This window comes from Bufo bufo, chromosome 2 (genome assembly GCF_905171765.1).
Source record: "Bufo bufo chromosome 2, aBufBuf1.1, whole genome shotgun sequence".
Lineage (NCBI taxonomy): Eukaryota > Metazoa > Chordata > Amphibia > Anura > Bufonidae > Bufo > Bufo bufo.
This window is the reverse complement of record NC_053390.1, coordinates 281,815,946-281,838,607: the sequence shown is the minus strand read 5'-3', so window position 1 is coordinate 281,838,607 and position 22,662 is coordinate 281,815,946. Positions and strand designations below refer to the sequence as shown.

The 22,662-nt window shown below is 43.6% G+C and overlaps 1 protein-coding gene across 3 annotated transcripts in view; it reads left to right on the top strand.

Moving 5' to 3' along the window:
* Nucleotides 1-22,662, top strand: part of ACACB (acetyl-CoA carboxylase beta) — a 226,043-nt gene that overhangs the window by 9,543 nt on the left and 193,838 nt on the right. For 2 of the 3 annotated variants that reach the window (XM_040416600.1, XM_040416598.1), the window contains exon 2: nt 10,452-10,971. In XM_040416600.1, the coding sequence (XP_040272534.1) occupies nt 10,460-10,971 (512 nt within the window). In that variant the 5' untranslated portion in view covers nt 10,452-10,459. Of the gene's footprint in view, nt 1-7,441; nt 7,462-10,451; nt 10,972-22,662 lie in introns of those variants that run through there. The other variant, XM_040416599.1, reaches the window with a different exon arrangement.

Sequence of the window (22,662 nt, the reverse complement as noted above, 5' to 3'; positions counted from 1 at the left end):
GAAAAAAAGTCTCATGTACCCCAAAATGGTACCAACCATCAATTAATCCTGAAAGTCATCACATAGCTCAATCAGTTAAAAAATTAAAAAGTGGATCTCAGAATATGGTGCCTATATATGGTGCCCTGGCAAATTTTGACTTAAAGTTACTTTTATTCAACCAGCAAGTAATTTTTTTTGACGGGAAATGACATAGGTGTCTCCCAAAAAATAATAAGACTATGTACAAGAGGCATTATTGTGGAAAAAAAATAACATTTCTTAGCTTTTATTTACATTTGAGCAAAAAGTGTCCAGTCCAAAATTATTCATACCCTTCTCAATAATCAATAGAAAAGCCTTTATTGGCTATTACAGCAATCAAACGCTTCCTATAATTGCAGACCAGCTTTTTGCATGTCTCCACAGGTATTTTTGCCCATTCATCTTTAGCAATGAGCTCCAAATCTTTCAGGTTGGAGAGTTTTCTTGCCATCACCCTGATCTTTAGCTCCCTCCACAGATTCTCAATTGGATTCAAGTCTGGACTCTGGCTGGGCCACTCCAAAACGTTAATGTTGTTGTCTGCTAACCATTTCTTCACCACTTTTGCTGTGTGTTTTGGGTCATTGTCATGCTGAAATGTCCACTGGTGCCCAAGGCCAAGTTTCTCTGCAGACTGCCTGATGTTGTGCAGTTTACTGTGATTAGGTTCCCTGGTCCATTGGCTGAAAAACACCCCCAAAGCATTAGGTTCCCACCACCATGTTTGATAGTGGGGATGGTGTTCTTTGGGTTGAAGGCTTCTCCTTTTTTACGCCAACTGGACACTTTTTGCTCAAATGTAAATAAAAGCTGAGAAATGTTTTTTTTTCCCCACAATAATGCCTCTTGTACATCGTCTTATTATCTTTTGGGAGACACCTATGTCATTTCCCGTCAAAAAATTACTTGCTGGTTGAATAAAAGTTACTTTAAGTCAAAATTTGCCAGGGGTATGACTAATTATGGGCAGCACTAATTATGGGTCTGAGCTGAGGTCTTATTGGGGTCTTATTAACACTGGTGGTCCGATTGGGGCTGTCAGCTGAGTTCTAATTAACATGGTGGGTCTGATTGGTGGTCTGACCTGAGGTCTAATGAAAAATATTTTTTTCTTATTGTCCTCCTCTAAAACCTAGGTGCGTCTTTTGGGCCGGTGCGTCTTATAGGGCGAAAAATACTCTGTGTGTGTGTATATATATATATATATATATATATATACATACAGTACTAGGGTTGTTGCGGGTATCGAAATTTCGATACCCAATCGATACTTTTGTCCCGGTATCGATACGATACCGGGATTTCCGTTTTTTCGATACTGGGCTGCGCTTCTGCGCAGTCTAGTATCTCTGAACATGAGCGCGCTGCTATCGGCGCGCTCATGTTCTCTCTCAGCAGCACGGGGAGAAGGAAGCTGTCCTCCCTCCCCCTGTGCTGCTGCCGCTGCCACCAATGAGAAGAGAGGGGCGGAGGAGGGGCGGCAATGAGAAGAGAGGGGCGGAGGAGGGGCGGCAATGAGAAGAGAGGGGGTGGAGGAGGGGCGGCAATGAGAAGAGAGGGGCGGAGGAGGGGCGGGCGCACTGCGCCCCCAATGATAGGATTACTATCGGAGCGATGGGAGGAGACATCAGCTTCACTAGTGGGCGTTCCTTTTCCCTGCGCTGCGATTGGACAGCGCTACAGCCAGGGAGAAGGAACGCCCACTAGTGAAGCTGATGTCTCCTCCCATCGCTCCAATAGTAATCAGCAGCATGTGGAGCAGGAGAGGAGACAGTAATGGGGCACTGCGGGCGAACGGAGCGGCGCCCAGGACTAAATGGTGAGTGCTGAGACATCGCTGGGCGCCGCTCTGTGTGGCCTAATAGTGAAAGTCTGGACTCATATACAGTAGTCAGTCTTTAACACATACAGGAGGCGGGTGCCGGCAGCAGAATCGCATTGCCGGCACCCTGCCCCTGACAGGGAGCTGCGATCAGCGGCAGTTAACTGCCGCTGATCTGCTAGTACCCGCCTCCTGTATAAAGGGGTAAAATCATTGGTGGTGCAGTGTGCCCCCCCCCTCAATCCCCCCATCCCATTAAAATCATTGGTGGCACAGTGCGCCGGCCCCTCTCAACCCTCCAGTATTAAAATCATTGGTGGCAGTGGCCACAGGGACCTCTCCACTCCCCCTCATTGGTGGTGCAGTGGCAGCTTCTGATCGGAGCCCCAGCTGTGTAAGCCTGGGGCTCCGATCGGTTACCATGGCAGCCAGGACGCTACAGAAGCCCTGGTTGCCATGGTAACATCCCTGATGCTGTGTGCACAAAGCACAGAGCAGCAGGGACAGTGTGGAGTCCTATTCACCCTGATAGAGATCTATCAGGGTGAATAGGAAAAGGGATGAAAGATCCCAGGTTCTAGCCCCTAAGGGGGAAAATAGTTATTAAATAAAAAGTGAAAAAAAAAAAACACTAAAATATGAAGTATAAATCACCCCCCTTTTCCCAATTTCACATATAAAATATATAAATAAACATATTACATCGCCACGTCAGAAAAGTCCAAACTATTAAAATATAAAAAAAAAATCTAGGTGGTGAATGCCGGAACAGAAAAAATAAAATAAAAACTGCGCGATTCGCCATTTTTAAAAATGAGGAATGCACGTGGCTTTTTTTGTTTATTTTTTTCGCGTGGTATCGAATGGTATCGAGTATCGCAATACTTTTTCATGGTATCGAAACCGAATCAAAAATTTGGTATCGCAACAACTCTATACAGTACAGACCAAAAGTTTGGACACACCTTCTCATTCAAAGAGTTTTCTTTATTTTCATGACTTTGAAGGCATCAAAACTATGAATTAACACATGTGGAATTATATACATAACAAACAAGTGTGAAACAACTGAAAATATGTAATATTCTAGGTTCTTCAAAGTAGCCACCTTTTGCTTTGATTACTGCTTTGCACACTCTTGGCATTCTCTTGATGAGCTTCAAGAGGTAGTCACCTGAAATGGTCTTCCAACAGTCTTGAAGGAGTTCCCAGAGATGCTTAGCACTTGTTGGCCCTTTTGCCTTCACTCTGCGGTCCAGCTCACCCCAAACCATCTCGATTTGGTTCAGGTCCGGTGACTGTGGAGGCCAGGTCATCTGGCGCAGCACCCCATCACTCCCCTTCATGGTCAAATAGCCCTTACTTTCAACGTTTTCCCAATTTTTCGGCTGACTGACTGACCTTCATTTCTTAAAGTAATGATGGCCACTCGTTTTTCTTTACTTAGCTGCTTTTTTCTTGCCATAATACAAATTCTAACAGTCTATTCAGTAGGACTATCAGCTGTGTATCCACCTGACTTCTCCTCAACACCACTGATGGTCCCAACCCCATTTATAAGGCAAGAAATCCCACTTACTAAACCTGACAGGGCACACCTGTGAAGTGAAAACCATTTCAGGGGACTACCTCTTGAAGCTCATGAAGAGAATGCCAAGAGTGTGCAAAGCAAAAGGTGGCTACTTTGAAGAACCTAGAATATGACATATTTTCAGTTGTTTCACACTTGTTTGTTATGTATATAATTCCACATGTGTTAATTCATAGTTTTGATGCCTTCAGTGTGAATCTACAATTTTCATAGTCATGAAAATAAAGAAAACTCTTTGAATGAGAAGGTGTGTCCAAACTTTTGGTCTGTACTGTATATATATACATACACACACAGGTGAAACTTGAAAAATTTGAATATCGTGCAAAAGTTAATTTATTTCATTAATGCAACTTAAAATTTGAATATTGTGAAAAGGTTCAATATTCTAGGCTCAAAGTGTCACACTCTAGTCAGCTTATTAATCCATACCCCCTGAGCAAAGAGTACCTCAAAATTGTGACTTTGGGGTTTTCATAAGCTGTAAGCCATAATCATCCAAAATTATAACAAATAAAGGCTTGAAATATCTCGCTTTGCATGAGTCTATCTCAAATATTACTTTCACCTTTTAAGTTGCATTACTGAAATAAATTGCACAATATTCTAATTTTTCGAGTTTCACCTGTGTGTATATACAATCAGGTCCATAAATATTGGGACATCGACACAATTCTAAGATTTTTGGCTCTATACACCACCACAATAGATTTGAAATAAAAACGAACAAGATGTGCTTTAACTGCAGACTGTCAGCTTTAATTTGAGGGTATTTACATCCAAATCAAGTGAACGGTGTAGGAATTACAACAGTTTGCATATGTGCCTCCCACTTGTTAAGGGACCAAATGTAATGGGACAATTGGCTTGTCAGCTGTTCCATGGTCAGGTGTGTGTTATTCCCTCATGATCCCAATTACAATGAGCAGATAAAAGGTCCAGAGTTAATTTCAAGTGTGCTATTTGCATTTGGAATCTGTTGCTGTCAACTTTCAAGATGAGATCCAAAGAGATGTCACTATCAGTGAAGCAAGCCATCATTAGGCTGAAAAAACAAAACAAACCCATCAGAGAGAAAGCAAAAATATTAGGCGTGGCCAAAACAACTGTTTGGAACATTCTTAAAAAGAAGGAATGCACCGGTGAGCTCAGCAACACCAAAAGACCCGGAAGACGACGGAAAATGGATGACCGAAGAATTCTTTACCTGGTGAAGAAAACACCCTTTACAACAGTTGGGCAGATCAGGAACACACTCCAGGAGGTAGGTGTATGTTTGTCAAAGTCAAAAATCAAGAGAAGACTTCACCAGAGTGAATACAGAGGGTTCACCACAAGATGTAAACCATTGGTGAGCGTCAAAAACAGGAAGGCCAGATTAGATTTAGCCAAACGACATCTAAAAAAGCCTTCACAGTCCTGGAACAACATCCTATGGACAGATGAGACAAAGATCAACTTGTACCAGAGTGATGGGAAGAGAAGAGTATGGAGAAGGAAAGGAACTGCTCATGATCCTAAGCATACCACCTCATCAGTGAAGCATGGTGGTGGTAGTGTCATGTCATGGGCATGTATGGCTGCCAATCGAACTGGTTCTCTTGTATTTATTGATGATGTGACTGCTGACAAAAGCAGCAGGATGAATTCTGAAGTGTTTCGGGCAATATTATCTGCTCATATTCAGCCAAATGCTTCAGAACTCATTGGACGGTACAGATGGACAATGACCCAAAGTATACTGCAAAAGCAACCAAAGAGTTTTTTAAGGGAAAGAAGTGGAATGTTATGCAATGGCCAAGTCAATCACCTGACCTGAATCCTATTGAGCATGCATTTCACTTGCTGAAGACAAAACTGAAGGGAAAATGCCCCAAGAACAAGCAGGAACTGAAGACAGTTGCAGTAGAGTCCTGGCAGAGCATCACCAGGGATGAAACCCAGCGTCTGGTGAGGTCTATGCGTTCCAGACTTCAGGCTGTAATTGACTGCAAAGGATTTGCAACCAAGTATTAAAAAGTGAAAGTTTGATTTATGATTATTATTCTGTCCCATTACTTTTTGTCCCTTAACAAGTGGGAGGCACATATGCAAACTGTTATAATTCCTACACCGTTCACCTGATTTGGATGTAAATACCCTCAAATTAAAGCTGACAGTCTGCAGTTAAAGCACATCTTGTTCGTTTCATTTCAAATCCATTGTGGTGGTGTATAGAGGCAAAAATTTTAGAAATTTGTTCATGTCCCAATATTTATGGACCTGACTGTGTGTGTGTGTGTGTGTGTGTGTGTATATATATATATATATATATATATATATACACTCACCTAAAGAATTATTAGGAACACCATGCTAATACGGTGTTGGACCCCCTTTTGCCTTCAGAGCTGCCTTAATTCTACGTGGCATTGATTCAACAAGGTGCTGATAGCATTCTTTAGAAATGTTGGCCCATATTGATAGGATAGCATCTTGCAGTTGATGGAGATTTGAGGGATGCACATCCAGGGCACGAAGCTCCCGTTCCACCACATCCCAAAGATGCTCTATTGGGTTGAGATCTGGTGACTGTGGGGGCCATTTTAGTACAGTGAACTCATTGTCATGTTCAAGAAACCAATTTGAAATGATTTGAGCTTTGTGACATGGTGCATTATCCTGCTGGAAGTAGCCATCAGAGGATGGATACATGTTCTCATTCTGTTTACGTCAAATTCGAAACAATTACCATTTGAATGTCTCAACAGAAATCGAAACTCATCAGACCAGGCAACATTTTTCCAGTCTTCAACAGTCCAATTTTGGTGAGCTCGTGCAAATTGTAGCCTCTTTTTCCTATTTGTAGTGGAGATGAGTGGTACCCGGTGGGGTCTTCTGCTGTTGTAGCCCATCCGCCTCAAGGTTGTGCGTGTTGTGGCTTCACAAATGCTTTGCTGCATACCTCGGTTGTAACGAGTGGTTATTTCAGTCAACGTTGCTCTTCTATCAGCTTGAATCAGTCGGCCCATTCTCCTCTGACCTCTAGCATCCACAAGGCATTTTTGCCCACAGGACTGCCGCATACTGGATGTTTTTCCCTTATCACACCATTCTTTGTAAACCCTAGAAATGGTTGTGCGTGAAAATCCCGGTAACTGAGCAGATTGTGAAATACTCAGACCGGCCCGTCTGGCACCAACAACCATGCCACGCTCAAAATTGCTTAAATCACCTTTCTTTCCCATTCTGACATTCAGTTTGGAGTTAAGGAGATTGTCTTGACCAGGACCACACCCCTAAATGCATTGAAGCAACTGCCATGTGATTGGTTGACTAGATAATTGCATTAATGAGAAATAGAACAGGTGTTCCTAATAATTCTTTAGGTGAGTGTGTATATATATATATATATATATATATATATACACACACACACACACACACCGGTATGTGTGTGCAAAAGTAGTAAAACAAAAACCTATGTAAATTTGGTAATTGAGAGGTGGAGAAATACAACCTATCCCACAAACAGTTATGGCTTTTGAAGCTTGGTACTGAAAGTTCCCCCCTTCCCAAGTGATGGGTGGCCTGGTAAAATAATGGAAAAACTCACCTTCCCCACCTGCACCTGCTCCGATCCAGTGCCGTAGCTCTGTCATTCCATTGACCTACTGTTTGGCTACAGTATTGACATTCCGTATAATAGTGCAGCTAATCATTGTCCTCAGTGGTATAGAGCATAAGACTGCTGAGGTTAGTGACTGGCTGAAGTGGTATATGGAATGCCATCACTGCAGCCTGGACAGATGACACAGTGGTGATGCTGGATCGATGTGGGTCAAATGTGCAGCTGTAGCCAATGACTAGCCTCATCAGTGACATGTCCCCAAGCAAGTCACATGCTGTATGAGGACACGTCACCGCTGAGTCCAGTCACTGGCTGCAGTGGCATATGTGATGCCTTCCGTGAAGGAAGTTTACAAAGGGGTTTTGTGAAGACAGCCTGGGAGCCACGGAGCTGGAACAGAGCGGTAGGGAGCAGGTAAGTATAGATCTCTTCACATGACCTGCTCGATGGGGGGGGGGGGGGGGGGGAATTAAGGGGTTAACCCGATTTCATCTCTGCTATTTGTCCACGTGGAAATGTCTGCCTGTGTCCTTGAATCATTGGACACACAACAGAGTTTTGGCAGTTTGGACTAGTTATCTGATTGTCTTTCCTATTAGTATGATCATTGTACCACAGGATAAATTAAAACACTCAGAGATTTTCTAACTGCTAAACATGTGCATTTGGAATTTTTATTCGGATGCCACATTGATTTATGGAAAGTTTTGTGAAAAGTTGGTGACCATTTAAAGGGAATCTGCCAGCTGCTTTTACTAACGTAAGCCAAGCCAGTGCGATATCTAACATTGTTTCAACCATACCTTTGTTAGCTTTATCTGTACTTTCAAACTTCTAAAAATACCTTAGTTGGAAGGCAAATGAGGTCCAAAGTGCCCAGCAAGGTGTCAACAACTGTTTAAAGTGCCCAGGATCTCCTCCTCCAAGTGCCCAAGCCCACCTCTTTATCTCCAGCCTTACCTCCCCTTGTGTATTCTCCTCCCATCTTCTAAGAAGTCACTAATTCCCTTCAACTCCACCTGTGACATCAGCCTGTGTCTCACTGAGAACTTGCGCAGGCGTAGAGCGTGAATCTGCCTGCGCACTACCTTCCCTGCAGTGGGCATCAGAATTCTCTGAAGTCATGGGCGTAGTTAAAGGAAAAGAGTGACGTCTAAGAAGAAGGGGCAGAGGGGAAAGCGCAAGGGGAGGAAAATGCTAGAGATGAAGAGGCTGTCTTGGAGTTTTGCGAGGCTTGGGCACTTGGTAGAGATGGTTCTGGGCCCTTGAAACCGTTGATGACGCCCTACTGGGCACTTTGGATCTCATTTGCATACTGATTTAAGTGCATTTAGTAAAGATAAAGCTAACAAAGTTAGAAATGATGTTGGATGGATGTACATTGCATTAGCATTGCTATAATGGAAGTAGGTGACAGATTCCCTTTAGGTCACTGGTGGTGGATTGACATGTCCTAAGGCACTGCCATCTTATAGTAAGGGTACTTCCACTACTATAGCCAGCAATTTCAACAAAAGATATGATAGTATTGTTATTTGTGCAATTTTCTACTGTACTTGAATCGAACCAGGAAAACTACTTTTGACACTATGTTCACACGACTCAAGACTGCCACTGATTCCTCTGCGAAAAGCGGCATTTTCTGCAACATAATCCGCATTAAAAATGCCAACAGTTTTCGACTAACTTTGATATGAAAAATGCGCCCATATGCACATGCTTGCATTTTTTTACACAGCTGTTTTTAAACACTTTTGAGGGGTAACATGTTCCTGCTTTTAAGTGTGTTTTTAGTTGTGTTGCACATTGAAAACGGAGAAGAGCTAAAATAACTAGCGGTATTTTGCACATTTTTCTCAGTGTTTCCACCGCCAAAAATGTGCATACTACCGATTTGCCATTGGTTTTGCTCACACGGATTTAATCCGACATAGCCTTAAACGGGTATTTTAAAATTGTGTAATGTATTTGTCGGCCAAAATGAGCTGTGGAACCGGCATAGAGTAAAGTTTTGCATCTTTTCCAGGCTTTGGACCCACTCTTGGTGGCTTACAAGTACAGCAAAATATTGACCAAGATTCTGTCATGTGAAAGTAGCCTAAAACAATGTATTAAAAAAATTTGCCTAGAGTTCACCTTTATGCCTCATTCACACGTCAGTGATTCACTGGACAGCACATTCATTTTAGGCTACATGCACACGACCGTATGTGTTTTTCGCTGCGCAAAAAAAAACAACGGATGACGTTCCGTATGGCATCCGTTTTTTATTTGCGGATCCGTTTTTTTTGCAGATCCATTGTAATAATGCCTATACTTGTCTGCAAACTAGAAAAAAATAGGACATGCACTATTTTTTTTGCAGAGCAATGGAACGGACATACTGATGCGGACAGCACACGGTGTGCTGTCCGCGTTTTTTGCGGACCCATTGAAATGAATGGGTCAGCATCCTATTCGCAAAAAAAATGGATCGGACACGGAAACAAAATAAGGTTGTGTGCATGAGGCCTTAATGTGTGTATTCACACATCCATGTTTTAGCATGCTCTATAAGATCAGGTCCAGAAGGTGAGACCCGAACCTATCTGACGTTGATGGCATCTGACATCGGTGGCATATCCTAGCAATATGCTATCAGTGTCCTAGATGATGGGGTTGTCTGAAGATTTGAATATGTTATAAACGTATCCCCCCCTATTTACAGGATGGTACTAATAGTACTGCGCCCTCTTCCCTTGCGTACTTCTTCTCTCCCAGCGAGATCCCGCGCCTGCTCTCTCCCTCGCTGGTCCGGGGCATGCGCACTGCGATGCCCATTGTGGGCACGGCATCACTGTAGCTACTGCACATGCGCCGGCCAACAGCGCGAAACCAACGGCAAGGAGGCGGACCAGAGGCGCTGTAGCTACAGTGATGCCGTGCCCACAATGGGCATCGCAGTGCGCATGCCCTGGCCCAGCCAGAGAGAGCGCAGGCGCGGGATCTTGCTGGGAGAGAAGGAGGATGCAAGGGAAGAGAAGGGCGGGCAGAGGCTGGGGCGGGGATATGAGCAAAAGAGGCAGAGCAGCCTGGGCAGCAACGAGGTGAACGTTGCCCCTGGGCACTTGCGAGCCTTCATTTACATACGAATAAAAGTCTGTTTTTTGCCTCGGGTGAACTTCACAAGAACACAACAAAGGTACCATTTGAATCATCTACAGTTATGCTACAGCGCTATGTAAGCGGTCTATAATGTCAAAATGTGGTGACAGACTCCCTTTAATAAATCATAAACTTTGACATATTTAATAGTATTTTTTGTATGAATGAACATATATTATGAATATTTGGTCAGCATGACATTTTCCAGGATTATATTAGTAGCATAATAATGACACAGCCACATGTCTGTCTGTTTCTAGATCTCTGAATGGTGCTATTGACTATATCATCATTGCTGGTAGTGTTGTGGCTCATATGGAAAACAGGGGGGTTCCAGTTTAGGAAGAACAGAGTATGTTCTGATACATGCGAAGCAGTCATGGATACAGACAAATCATGTACAGAGACTTCACAAGAGAAGGAAGCTGAGGACCCATCAGTATCAGAAGAATGTCTCAAAACACAAATGGGAACCAGTCAACCACAAAATGTAGGGCCAGCTTTACCTCCAGTTGTTCCATCTCCCACTACAAAACCAGAGCAGAAACAGTTGAAATTTGCCCCTTCAAAAAGAAGTGAATCTGAATTAAGGCACACAAATGTAAGGAAACCACCTCTCTCGAGGTTTATCCTGGGTTCTTCTGAGGACAACTCTTCTGATGATGAGTGTGCTGTTGGCTCCTTCAAAAGCTCAAGAAAAAGCAGTCTCACCAGCAGTGGATCACAGACTCCATCCCTATCATCACTACCGGAAGCAGGGCCATTGACCACCACAATGAGGTAAGCAGATATTTGTCATATAATATTGTGCCTATAAAGGGAACCTGTCAGGAGCTTTTTGCTGTCCAAAACATGGCTCAGATGAAATCCAGACAGGCTCCCTGGTTACAGACGGCTGTGTTTTACTCTGAACCAATGCGGGCTCTCCCCATTTGTGTATAGCGAGAACCCATCAGCTGCCCCCCAACTATTATCCCCGTTCTGTTTTCAAACTATGGTTTCTCTGAAAAGTGTTTCAGAGAGAATAGTTGTTTTTAATGAGGGAACATGTAGGGGTTCATGCTGCCTGTGACATAGGTAGCATCAAGCTCCTGACGGGTTCCCTTTAATAGGATGTTATTTTTTTTATAGATATGTATCTAATGTTAAGATGGGAGGGCAGCTTCACGAAAACTAGCTAAAATTAAAGAGCATCTGTCAGTAGGATCAACCCTATTAAACAAGACATACCGTATGATAGAGTTGATCCTGCTTATTAAAAGAATACCTTTTTTTATGCAGATCAGTTATGCCGTTAAGAAATCCCTCTTTTACTGTATATGAAAATGAGGGCTTAAGTATAGGTAGTCAGTATCTGATTGGTGGGGGTCCGACCCCTTGGACCCCCGTCGATCAGCTGTTTGAAAAGGCACCAGCAGTCGAAGTAGCACCACAGCCTTCTCTCAGCTTTCCCTAAGCCAGAGACGACACGTTCATCTGTCACATGGCCTAGGATCAGCTCAGCCCCATAGACATGAATGGGACTGACAGCCGCCATACAATGTACATTGTGCTTGGTGAGCTGAGAGAAGGCTGTGGCACTACTGAGAGCGCCGATGCCTTCGCAAACAGCTGATCGGCGCTGATGTCGATCCCAATTGAAAAGATACTCATGACCTATCATGCGGATAGGTCATCAGTTAAAATAACTGGGAAAACCCCTTTAAAAGAAGGATTTCTCCTTAATCGGCAGTATCAACCCAGGGATCTCAAGTCTCCCGGAGGTTCAGGGAGTCTCCCGCTATTAGATAGCGGCTCCCTGACACACATGTGAAACAATATATCCTGGAAAAGTTTACTGATAGCAGAGCAGAGAGATAAGAGAAGTGACAGATGACACAGAGTTTAGATTACAGGTTGAATTAACCCTTTAGGGTCAAATTGGCTTCTCAAGGAGATATATATGTCAAAGGCATCCCTTCTTCTGTCTCATTCAGTAGCTATATAACTATTGAGAGAGATGTATTTTTTTAAAATACATTTACACATTTAACCCTCCATTTTATTTATATTATTTACCCCAGTGTTAAATTCACCCCCCCTGGATGCTTGTTTTTTTCCTACAGTGGGGTAGATAATTACACACAGGGTTTTAAAGAATAAACTTCCTGACTCAGACCAAGAGCCGACTCAGCGAGTCAGCAAGTGAATGGAAGCATCCGCGCATGCGCATTGCGCAACCTAAGCTTCGGTTCACTTGCTTCTTGTCAGCTCAGCGAGTGAACCGATTCATGTGAAAGATCCGAACTTCCCATCTCTAGTTTACTCGCAGTAAACCTTTCCGGCAACCTGTAGCAGTGTCCCCTTCTCGGCGCGTGCGCACAGTGCAAGAAGAAGCCGATGCCAGCAGTCCGCAACGGTGCATCAGGCTGAGCCTGTGCGCACGCGCGGGATCTCAAAGCGGGAGGGAGAGGCGGCACTGAGTAGTAGAAGGCGGCGCTGGGCACGAACGGCGATGCATGCGGCCGGGCACCATGCATCTACAGACCTCCCCTGCTTGGGCACCTTAATTCAATGATTGACAGGTTAGTAAAACCTGATTTTCCGCAGAATAAAGCCACAAATAGCTTTTATAAGGCCACCTTAGAAATCAGAATGCTACCCTGGACATGAGCATATGTTTAGCTCACAGGGCTTATAGGTGGTGACAGAATCCCTTTAATCATATACATAAATATGATAATTTGGGGCAGGGTAATGAGCCCCGTCCTCCACACCATAGAGCAAAGTGTGCAGATACTGCATATGTTTGGAAAATGTAATAAAAATTTAGTGAAAGAAAACCTCCCTGAAATGAGTTTTGCAGGTTGGGATGTCTGTCAACCCTACCAGGCATTATGTCTAGTTTAATAGGGTGATCCTACTGACAGGTGCTCTTTAACTTCCTGAAGTAGCAAAGTTACAATTTATTAATTATGATAATGTCTGTTACCCATAAATTACAATTCTATAGGCCGAGTGCTACACTGCTCTAATCTTCAAAGACAGGTTTAATTAGTTGCTTTCTTTTCATTCTTTTTTTCCCGTTCACACAAGATATTACATGGTTGATTTAGGACATAGGAAGGCATTATTTAAGGGAGTTTTCTAGGCCCGTGATACTGATCACCTGTCCTCAGGATGGTGGGGGTCTGATACCTGACACCCCTCACTGATTAGCTTGAATTAGCAGTATTAGTTCCAGTGCCGGAGACTATAGGGAACAGCTGATGGTGGGGTTGCAGGGTGTCAGACCCCCACCAATTGGATACTGATGACCTATCCTGAAGACCGGCTCTTCGTATCAAGAGTCTGAAAAACCCCTGTAAGTGTTATGCTTTAGACACAGATCATAAGTGGCAATGATTATGATTGAGAGCTTGTTCCCTTCAACCCTAGAGACATAAGGACATCCATAGATGGGTTGACTTTTAACAGATTTTGTAAAAATCTGCCTGTCATTGGGGGGTCTCTGGGTCACCATCAAGAACTTTTAGATTTTACCACTGGCATTGTTATGATCTCTGTACATTTCTCTTCAGAACACAGACTTTCCAGTATTTTGGTTGCAACTACTCTTAGGCACCTTTCACACGGGCGAGATTTCCGCGCGGGTGCAATGCGTGAGGTGAACGCATTGCACCCGCACTGAATCCGGACCCATTCATTTCTATGGGGCTGAGCACATGAGCGGTGATTTTCACGCATCACTTGTGCGTTGCGTAAAAATCGCAGCATGCTCCTCTTTGTGCATTTTTCACGTAAAGCAGGCACCATAGAAATGAATGGGGTTGCGTGAAAATCGCAAGCATCCGCAAGCAAGTGCGGATGCGGTGCGATTTTCACGCACGGTTGCTAGGTGACGATCGGGATGGGGACCCGATCATTATTATTTTCCCTTATAACATGGTTATAAGGGAAAATAATAGCATTCTGAATACAGAATGCATAGTAAAATAGGGCTGGAGGGGTTAAAAATAAATAAAAAATATTTTAACTCACCTTAATCCACTTGTTCACGCAGCTGGCATCTCTTCTGTCTTCTTTCTTCAGGACCTGGGTAAAGGACCTGTGGTGACGTCACAACGCTCATCACATGATCCATCACCATGGTGATGGATCATGTGAATGACCATGTGATGAGCGTAGTGACGTCATCAAAGGTCCTTTTCCTCACAGATGAAGACAGAAGAGATGCCGGCTGCGCGAACAAGTGCATTAAGGTGAGTTAAAATATATATATATTTTTTTAACCCCTCCAGCCCTATTGTACTATGCATTCTGTATTCAGAATGCTATTATTTTCCCTTATAACCAATGTTATAAGGGAAAATAATACAATCTACACAACCTTGAACCCAAACCTGAATTTCTGTGAAGAAGTTCAGGTCTGGGTACCACAGTCAGTTTTTTATCACGCGCATGCAAAACGCATTGCACCCGCGCGTTAAAAACTGAACAACGGAACGCAATCGCAGTCAAAACTGACTGCAATTGCGTACCTACTCGCGCGGGTTTGCCGCAATGCACCGGGACGCATCCGGACCTAATCTGGACACGCTCGTTTGCAAGGCGCCTTAGGTCAGGTCAGGTTTCTGCATGCAGTTTTGGAAGCCAAATCCGGAAGTGAATTCAAAAAGTGGAGAAGTCAATTGTAATTGACACTTTCTCTTCTTTTATGAGCCATTTCTGATTTTGGCTTCCAAAACTGCATGGAGAAACCTGACCATGTGGCCGTACCCTAGTCATCACTAAGAACTGCAGTCAACTGATGATCATGAGGGTCTAACTACTAGGACCCCAACAATTGCTAGAATAAAGTGTAGAACACTAAAGTTCCTCCTGTATTTTCCCTGTACAGTGCCACCAACAACAGCTGATTGGAATACGACTTGCCTTTTAATCTACGAAAACCAAGGAAACCTTAGCAAAGTGATGGGCTATGTACATATCACAAAACTCCACAAACTAAACTAATATGGCCAAAAAACAACAACACTGTGTCCCGGCAAAAAAACCTCCAAAATATAAAATATAATGTTACTCAAGTCCATTTATATCACCCACTATCTACACAAATCACAATGATATACAATATGTGATACCATGTCACTTGCAAATCAAGTATAGGGTGAGGTTTTCTACATGGTTCATACAATCCAATCACATGTCCAGAAGTCTCCTGGATCCCCAATTCTTTTTTTCAATGATAATAATAGTGATCTTAGACTATCTCCAATTAGTTTCCAGGCCAGTGTAAAGCCTCGGTGGTAGTCATGTTCATTGTCACAGGAGCCCATTAAATCCCCAGGGTTATATACCCATATGCTTATTTAATTTTTAACCAAGGGAATCAAAAATATCCCTATTCTAAATTTCCTATTGTTGCCTACCTAACTGGCAGAGGACCTGCCCCGAATAGGGCAACCCTGGAATGTCCCTGTGAAGATCTATCCAGTGCCACAAGTGAGTTGTGGAGTGGTTTCATCTAAAGGCGCGTTTTGATGACTGCTTTGCTGAACTGGTTTCCGTGCAAATAGGAACAGGGAAATGCCTCAGGACCAAGTCAGAGAGATACCTTATGGATGTTGTCTTACTTCTTTGTGTCTACAGCTGCTGTGCAGACTTATGTGCCTCCATGGCTACAGTCTACAAAAAACCTCATGTGTTGTCTAATCCTGTAGTCATGTGGCTTCTGTCTTCCTCACTGTTTGTAAGTTACCAGTAGGGAAGGGGCATATGAAAAAGAATAAAACATGAATAGCAGATCAGACTACCCACAGGGCTTGTATATATCTGGTAACCATGGAGACATGTCTGATTAGGACTAGTAGATGTAAAATGATTGAAAATTGTGAAGTTGAATCATTTTAAATGCACTGGAGCAATCAAAAAATGGTTGCAAAAATGCACATTACACTTAGATTCTGTTTCTAACCAGTTGAAATGAAATCACTTTACAGAATGAAGGTGTAGTGGGAAGTACCGCATCACTGCTATTGTTTAAAACAAACTATGCCTAAATCAATAGTGTGAGATAAGAAACTTTGTAATATATCTTATTACAGACAAACACTTATTTCTCCACTTATCAGCCACTTCTCTCCTTCTCTGCACTGATAGATAAGACAGAGTTTCAGCTTCACTGAGGGATCATGTTACAGCTGCTGCCCATAGAAACCTATGGCGGAGGAGCTACAGTGAGAGGCAGAGAGACACTGTCATGCTGATGTTGCTTCTGAATGTATGTAAGAGACAGAGGAGAAGGATCTGTGCAGTGTATGGGAGACATCATAGCGGCTTCAGGGAAAACTGACAATTACAGATGGAGGTCTCAAAGGGGACAACTGGTGATAAAGACAGAATAAAAGGCATATAACGGCCAGATATAATGTTACTCCTTATGTTCACTCACAACAGTTTGTTCTGAAAAGACAGCTGAAACAAGAGGTATGCTTTAAAGGGATTTTCCAAGAGTGTAATATTGATCGCCTACCTCAGAACAGGTCATCAATAACAGATCAGTGGGGGCCAGACTCCCGGCACCCCCATCAATCTGCTATTTGAAGAGACCTTGGTGCTATGGTGAGTGCCGTGGTCTCTTCTTCCTTATCCAGTGATGTCACGTTCATCAGTCACATGGCCTAGGCACAGCTCAGTCCCATTCAAGTAAATGGGTCTGGGTTGCGGTACCAAGCACAGCAGCTATACAATGTACGGCACTGTGCTTGGTGTGCTGCGAAGAGACTGCAGCACTCACTGCAGTGACGTGGCCTTTTCTAACAGCTCATCTGTGGCTGTACCTGCAGTTGGACCCCTATTCTGAGGATAGGTAATCAATATTTTCCTCCTGGAAAACCCCTTTAAAGCCCTTGCCTCTACACTATGAAGGCTCCATTTGGCAATTAATAAGGTAATGCAATCATACCTGTAAAGGGTTCTTTTAAAGAAGCACTCCCACAAAAATGTATTATCTGGCACATTAGTAAATGTAGGTGATGTAAATAGTACCATAGTTAATTTTATTTATGAATTCACAAATTTATTCCCTTGCTGTGCGACAGGCCCAGAAGATGCTTTCTCTATCTATTCCCATGGGGCTCACTCGGAGCTTCTCATAGAAATAAATGGAGAAAGTGACTTCTGGTCCACAAATAAGCTGCTGTAACATTCAGGAGCAAGAGACCGCAACAGAGAGGATAACTCATGACTATAGGCAATGCTAATAAAATTAAAGGGGTTTTCTGGGCTTTTAATATTGATGACCAATCCTGTGTGTGATTCTCCATAAATCGCGTAAATGTAATTCTTGTAATAGCTTTGCCAATGAAGTTTTTGTGGCATTTGTTAGCATGGGACCTTGGTGAAATTTATCTAACTGGGGATTCAAGTATTTATTAAAATCACCAAGCATAAGTATGGGTACATGAGGTCCCTGAGTCACAAATGTCATCATTTTTTTCAATACAGCGGGATTGCTTAGACAGATGTGTCTCCATGAGACATAATATGGCTGGTTGAAATTTTTGTGTAGCCATGAAAACTGCCTGACGTTTCGTGGCATCCCCCAGGCCTCTGACATTCCATGCTGTAATCTGCACCCTATCCACCATCATTCAGAGGGATACATAGATGTGCAACGGGAGAACCCGTATAGATGGAGCAGTGTCTCCTAAACCAGAATGGGTGTGTGCGTGTCGTCTCCCCACAAATTCCCTCCCTTGTAAACCTTTTAACATAGCATTCCCAACCAAAGTAGTGCCAAAAAACTAATAACATGAGGCACATAAAAGTTAATGAAGCCAACAAGAACGACAGCAGCGATAGTTCCGCTATCACTAAAAGAGTATTCAGTATGTAAAATACAATCCTTAGCAGCGCTGGTATACATACAGTGGGATGCGAAAGTTTGGGCAACCTTGTTAATCGTCATGATTTTCCTGTATAAATCGTTGGTTGCTACTATAAAAAATGTCAGTTAAATATATCATATAGGAGACACACAGTGATATTTGAGAAGTGAAATGAAGTTTATTGGATTTACAGAAAGTGTGCTATAATTGTTTAAACAAAATTAGGCAGGTGCATAAATTTGGGCACCACAAAAAAGAAATGAAATCAATATTTAGTAGATCCTCCTTTTGCAGAAATTACAGCCTCTAAACGCTTCCTGTAGGTTCCAATGAGAGTCTGGATTCTGGTTGAAGGTATTTTGGACCATTCCTCTTTACAAAACATCTTTAGTTCATTCAGGTTTGATGGCTTCCGAGCATGGACAGCTGTCTTTAAGTCACACCACAGATTTACAATTATATTCAGGTCTGGGGACTGAGGTGGCCATTCCAGAACGTTGTACTTGTTCCTCTGCATAAATGCCTTAGTGGATTTTGAGCAGTGTTTAGGGTCGTTGTCTTGTTGAAAGATCCAGCCCCGGCGCAGCTTCAGCTTTGTCACTGATTCCTGGACATTGGTCTCCAGAATCTGCTGATACTGAGCGGAATCCATGCGTCCCTCAACTTTGACAAGATTCCCAGTCCCTGCACCGGCCACACAGCCCCACAGCATGATGGAACCACCACCATATTTTACTGTAGGTAGCAGGTGTTTTTCTTGGAATGCTGTGTTCTTTTTCCTCCATGCATAACGCCCCTTGTTATGGCCAAATAACTCAATTTTAGTTTCATCAGTCCACAGCACCTTATTCCAAAATGAAGCTGGCTTGTCCAAATGTGCTTTAGCCCACCTTAACCGCTTGCCGCCACGCTAACGCCGAAAGGCGTCATTGCGGCGGCTCCCCCAGGCTACGCTAACGCCAATAGGCGTCATCTCGCGTGAGCCGAGATTTCCTGTGAAGGCGCGCACACAGGCGCGCGCGCTCACAGGAACGGAAGGTAAGAGAGTTGATCTCCAGCCTGCCAGCGGCGATCGTTCGCTGGCAGGCTGGAGATGTGTTTTTTTTAACCCCTAACAGGTATATTAGACGCTGTTTTGATAACAGCGTCTAATATACCTGCTACCTGGTCCTCTGGTGGTCCCCTTTGTTTGGATCGACCACCAGAGGACACAGGTAGCTCAGTAAAGTAGCACCAAGCACCACTACACTACACTACACCCCCCCCCCCCGTCACTTATTAACCCTTTATTAGCCCCTGATCACCCCATATAGACTCCCTGATAACCCCCCTGTCATTGATTACCCCCCTGTAAAGTTCCATTCAGACGTCTGCATGATTTTTACGGATCCACTGATAGATGGATCGGATCCGCAAAACGCACACGGACGTCTGAATGGAGCCTTACAGGGGCATGATCAATGACTGTGGTGATCACCCCATATAGACTCCCTGATCACCCCCCTGTCATTGATTACACCCCTGTCATTGATCACCCCCCTGTAAAGCTCCATTCAGATGTCCGCATGATTTTTACGGATCCACTGATAGATGGATCGGATCCGCAAAACGCACACGGACGTCTGAATGGAGCCTTACAGGGGCATGATCAATGACTGTGGTGATCACCCCATATAGACTCCCTGATCACCCCCCTGTCATTGATTACCCCCCTGTCATTGATCACCCCCCTGTAAAGCTCCATTCAGACGTCCGCATGATTTTTACGGATCCACTGATAGATGGATCGGATCCGCAAAACGCACACGGACGTCTGAATGGAGCTTTACAGGGGCATGATCAATGACTGTGGTGATCACCCCATATAGACTCCCTGATCACCCCCCTGTCATTGATTACCCCCCTGTCATTGATCACCCCCCTGTAAAGCTCCATTCAGATGTCCGCATGATTTTTACGGATCCACTGATAGATGGATCGGATCCGCAAAACGCATACGGACGTCTGAATGGAACCTTACAGGGGAGTGATCAATGACTGTGGTGACCACCCCATATAGACTCCCTGATCACCCCCCTGTCATTGATTACCCCCCTGTCATTGATCAACCCCCTGTAAAGCTCCATTCAGACGTCCGCATGATTTTTACGGATCCACTGATAGATGGATCGGATCCGCAAAACGCACACGGACGTCTGAATGGAGCCTTACAGGGGCATGATCAATGACTGTGGTGATCACCCCCCTGTCATTGATTACCCCCCCTGTCATTGATCAACCCCCTGTAAAGCTCCATTCAGATGTCCGCATGATTTTTACGGATCCACTGATAGATGGATCGGATCCGCAAAACGCACACAGACGTCTGAATGGAGCCTTACAGGGGCGTGATCAATGACTGTGGTGATCACCCCATATAGACTCCCTGATCACCCGCCTGTCATTGATCACCCCCCTGTCATTGATCACCCCCCTGTCATTGATCACCCCCCCTGTCATTGATCACCCCTCTGTAAGGCTCCATTCAGACATTTTTTTGGCCCAAGTTAGCGAAATTTTTTTTTTTTTCTTACAAAGTCTCATATTCTACTAACTTGTGTCAAAAAATTAAATCTCACATGAACTCACCATACCCCTCACGGAATCCAAATGCGTAAAATTTTTTAGACATTTATATTCCAGACTTCTTCTCACGCTTTAGGGCCCCTAGAATGCCAGGGCAGTATAAATACCCCACATGTGACCCCATTTCGGAAAGAAGACACCCCCAGGTATTCCGTGAGGGGCATATTGAGTCCATGAAAGATTGAAATTTTTGTCCCAAGTTAGCGGAAAGGGAGACTTTGTGAGAAAAAAATAAATAAAATCAATTTCCGCTAACTTGTGCCAAAAAAAAAAAAAATTTCTATGAACTCGCCATGCCCCTCATTGAATACCTTGGGGTGTCTTCTTTCCAAAATGGGGTCACATGTGGGGTATTTATACTGCCCTGGCATTCTAGGGGCCCTAAAGCGTGAGAAGAAGTCTGGGATCCAAATGTCTAAAAATGCCCTCATAAAAGGAATGTGGGCCCCTTTGCGCATTTAGGCTGCAAAAAAGTGTCACACATCTGGTATCGCCGTACTCAGGAGAAGTTGGGGAATGTGTTTTGGGGTGTCATTTTACATATACCCATGCTGGGTGAGAGAAATATCTTGGCAAAAGACAACTTTTCCCATTTTTTTTATACAAAGTTGGCATTTGACCAAGATATTTATCTCACCCAGCATGGGTATATGTAAAATGACACCCCAAAACACATTCCCTAACTTCTCCCGAGTACGGAGATACCAGATGTGTGACACTTTTTTGCAGCCTAGGTGGGCAAAGGGGCCCACATTCCAAAGAGCACCTTTCGGATTTCACAGGTCATTTACCTACTTACCACACATTAGGGCCAATGGAAAATGCCAGGGCAGTATAACTACCCCACAAGTGACCCCATTTTGGAAAGAAGACACCCCAAGGTATTCCGTAAGGGGCATGGCGAGTTCCTAGAATTTTTTATTTTTTGTCACAAGTTAGTGGAAAATGATGATTTTTTTTTTATTTATTTTTTTCTTACAAAGTCTCATATTCCACTAACTTGTGACAAAAAATAAAAACTTCCATGAACTCACTATGCCCATCAGCGAATACCTTGGGGTGTCTTCTTTCCAAAATGGGGTCACTTGTGGGGTAGTTATACTGCCCTGGCATTCTAGGGGCCCAAATGTGTGGTAAGGAGTTTGAAATCAAATTCTGTAAAAAATGACCAGTGAAATCCGAAAGGTGCTCTTTGGAATATGGGCCCCTTTGCCCACCTAGGCTGCAAAAAAGTGTCACACATCTGGTATCTCTGTATTCAGGAGAAGTTGAGGAATGTGTTTTGGGGTGTCTTTTTACATATACCCATGCTGGGTGAGAGAAATATCTTGGTCAAATGCCAACTTTGTATAAAAAAAAATGGGAAAAGTTGTCTTTTGCCAAGATATTTCTCTCACCCAGCATGGGTATATGTAAAATGACACCCCAAAACACATTCCCCAACTTCTCCCGAGTACGGAGATACCAGATGTGTGACACTTTTTTGCAGCCTAGGTGGGCAAAGGGGCCCACATTCCAAAGAGCACCTTTCGGATTTCACAGGTCATTTACCTACTTACCACACATTAGGGCCCCTGGAAAATGCCAGGGCAGTATAACTACCCCACAAGTGACCCCATTTTGGAAAGAAGACACCCCAAGGTATTCCGTGAGGGGCATGGCAAGTTCCTAGAATTTTTAGAATTGGGGTAGTTATACTGCCCTGGCATTCTAGGGGCCCAAATGTGTGGTAAGGAGTTTGAAATCAAATTCTGTAAAAAATGACCAGTGAAATCCGAAAGGTGCTCTTTGGAATATGGGCCCCTTTGCCCACCTAGGCTGCAAAAAAGTGTCACACATCTGGTATCTCCGTACTCAGGAGAAGTTGGGGAATGTGTTTTGGGGTGTCATTTTACATATACCCATGCTGGGTGAGAGAAATATCTTGGCAAAAGACAACTTTTCCCATTTTTTTATACAAAGTTGGCATTTGACC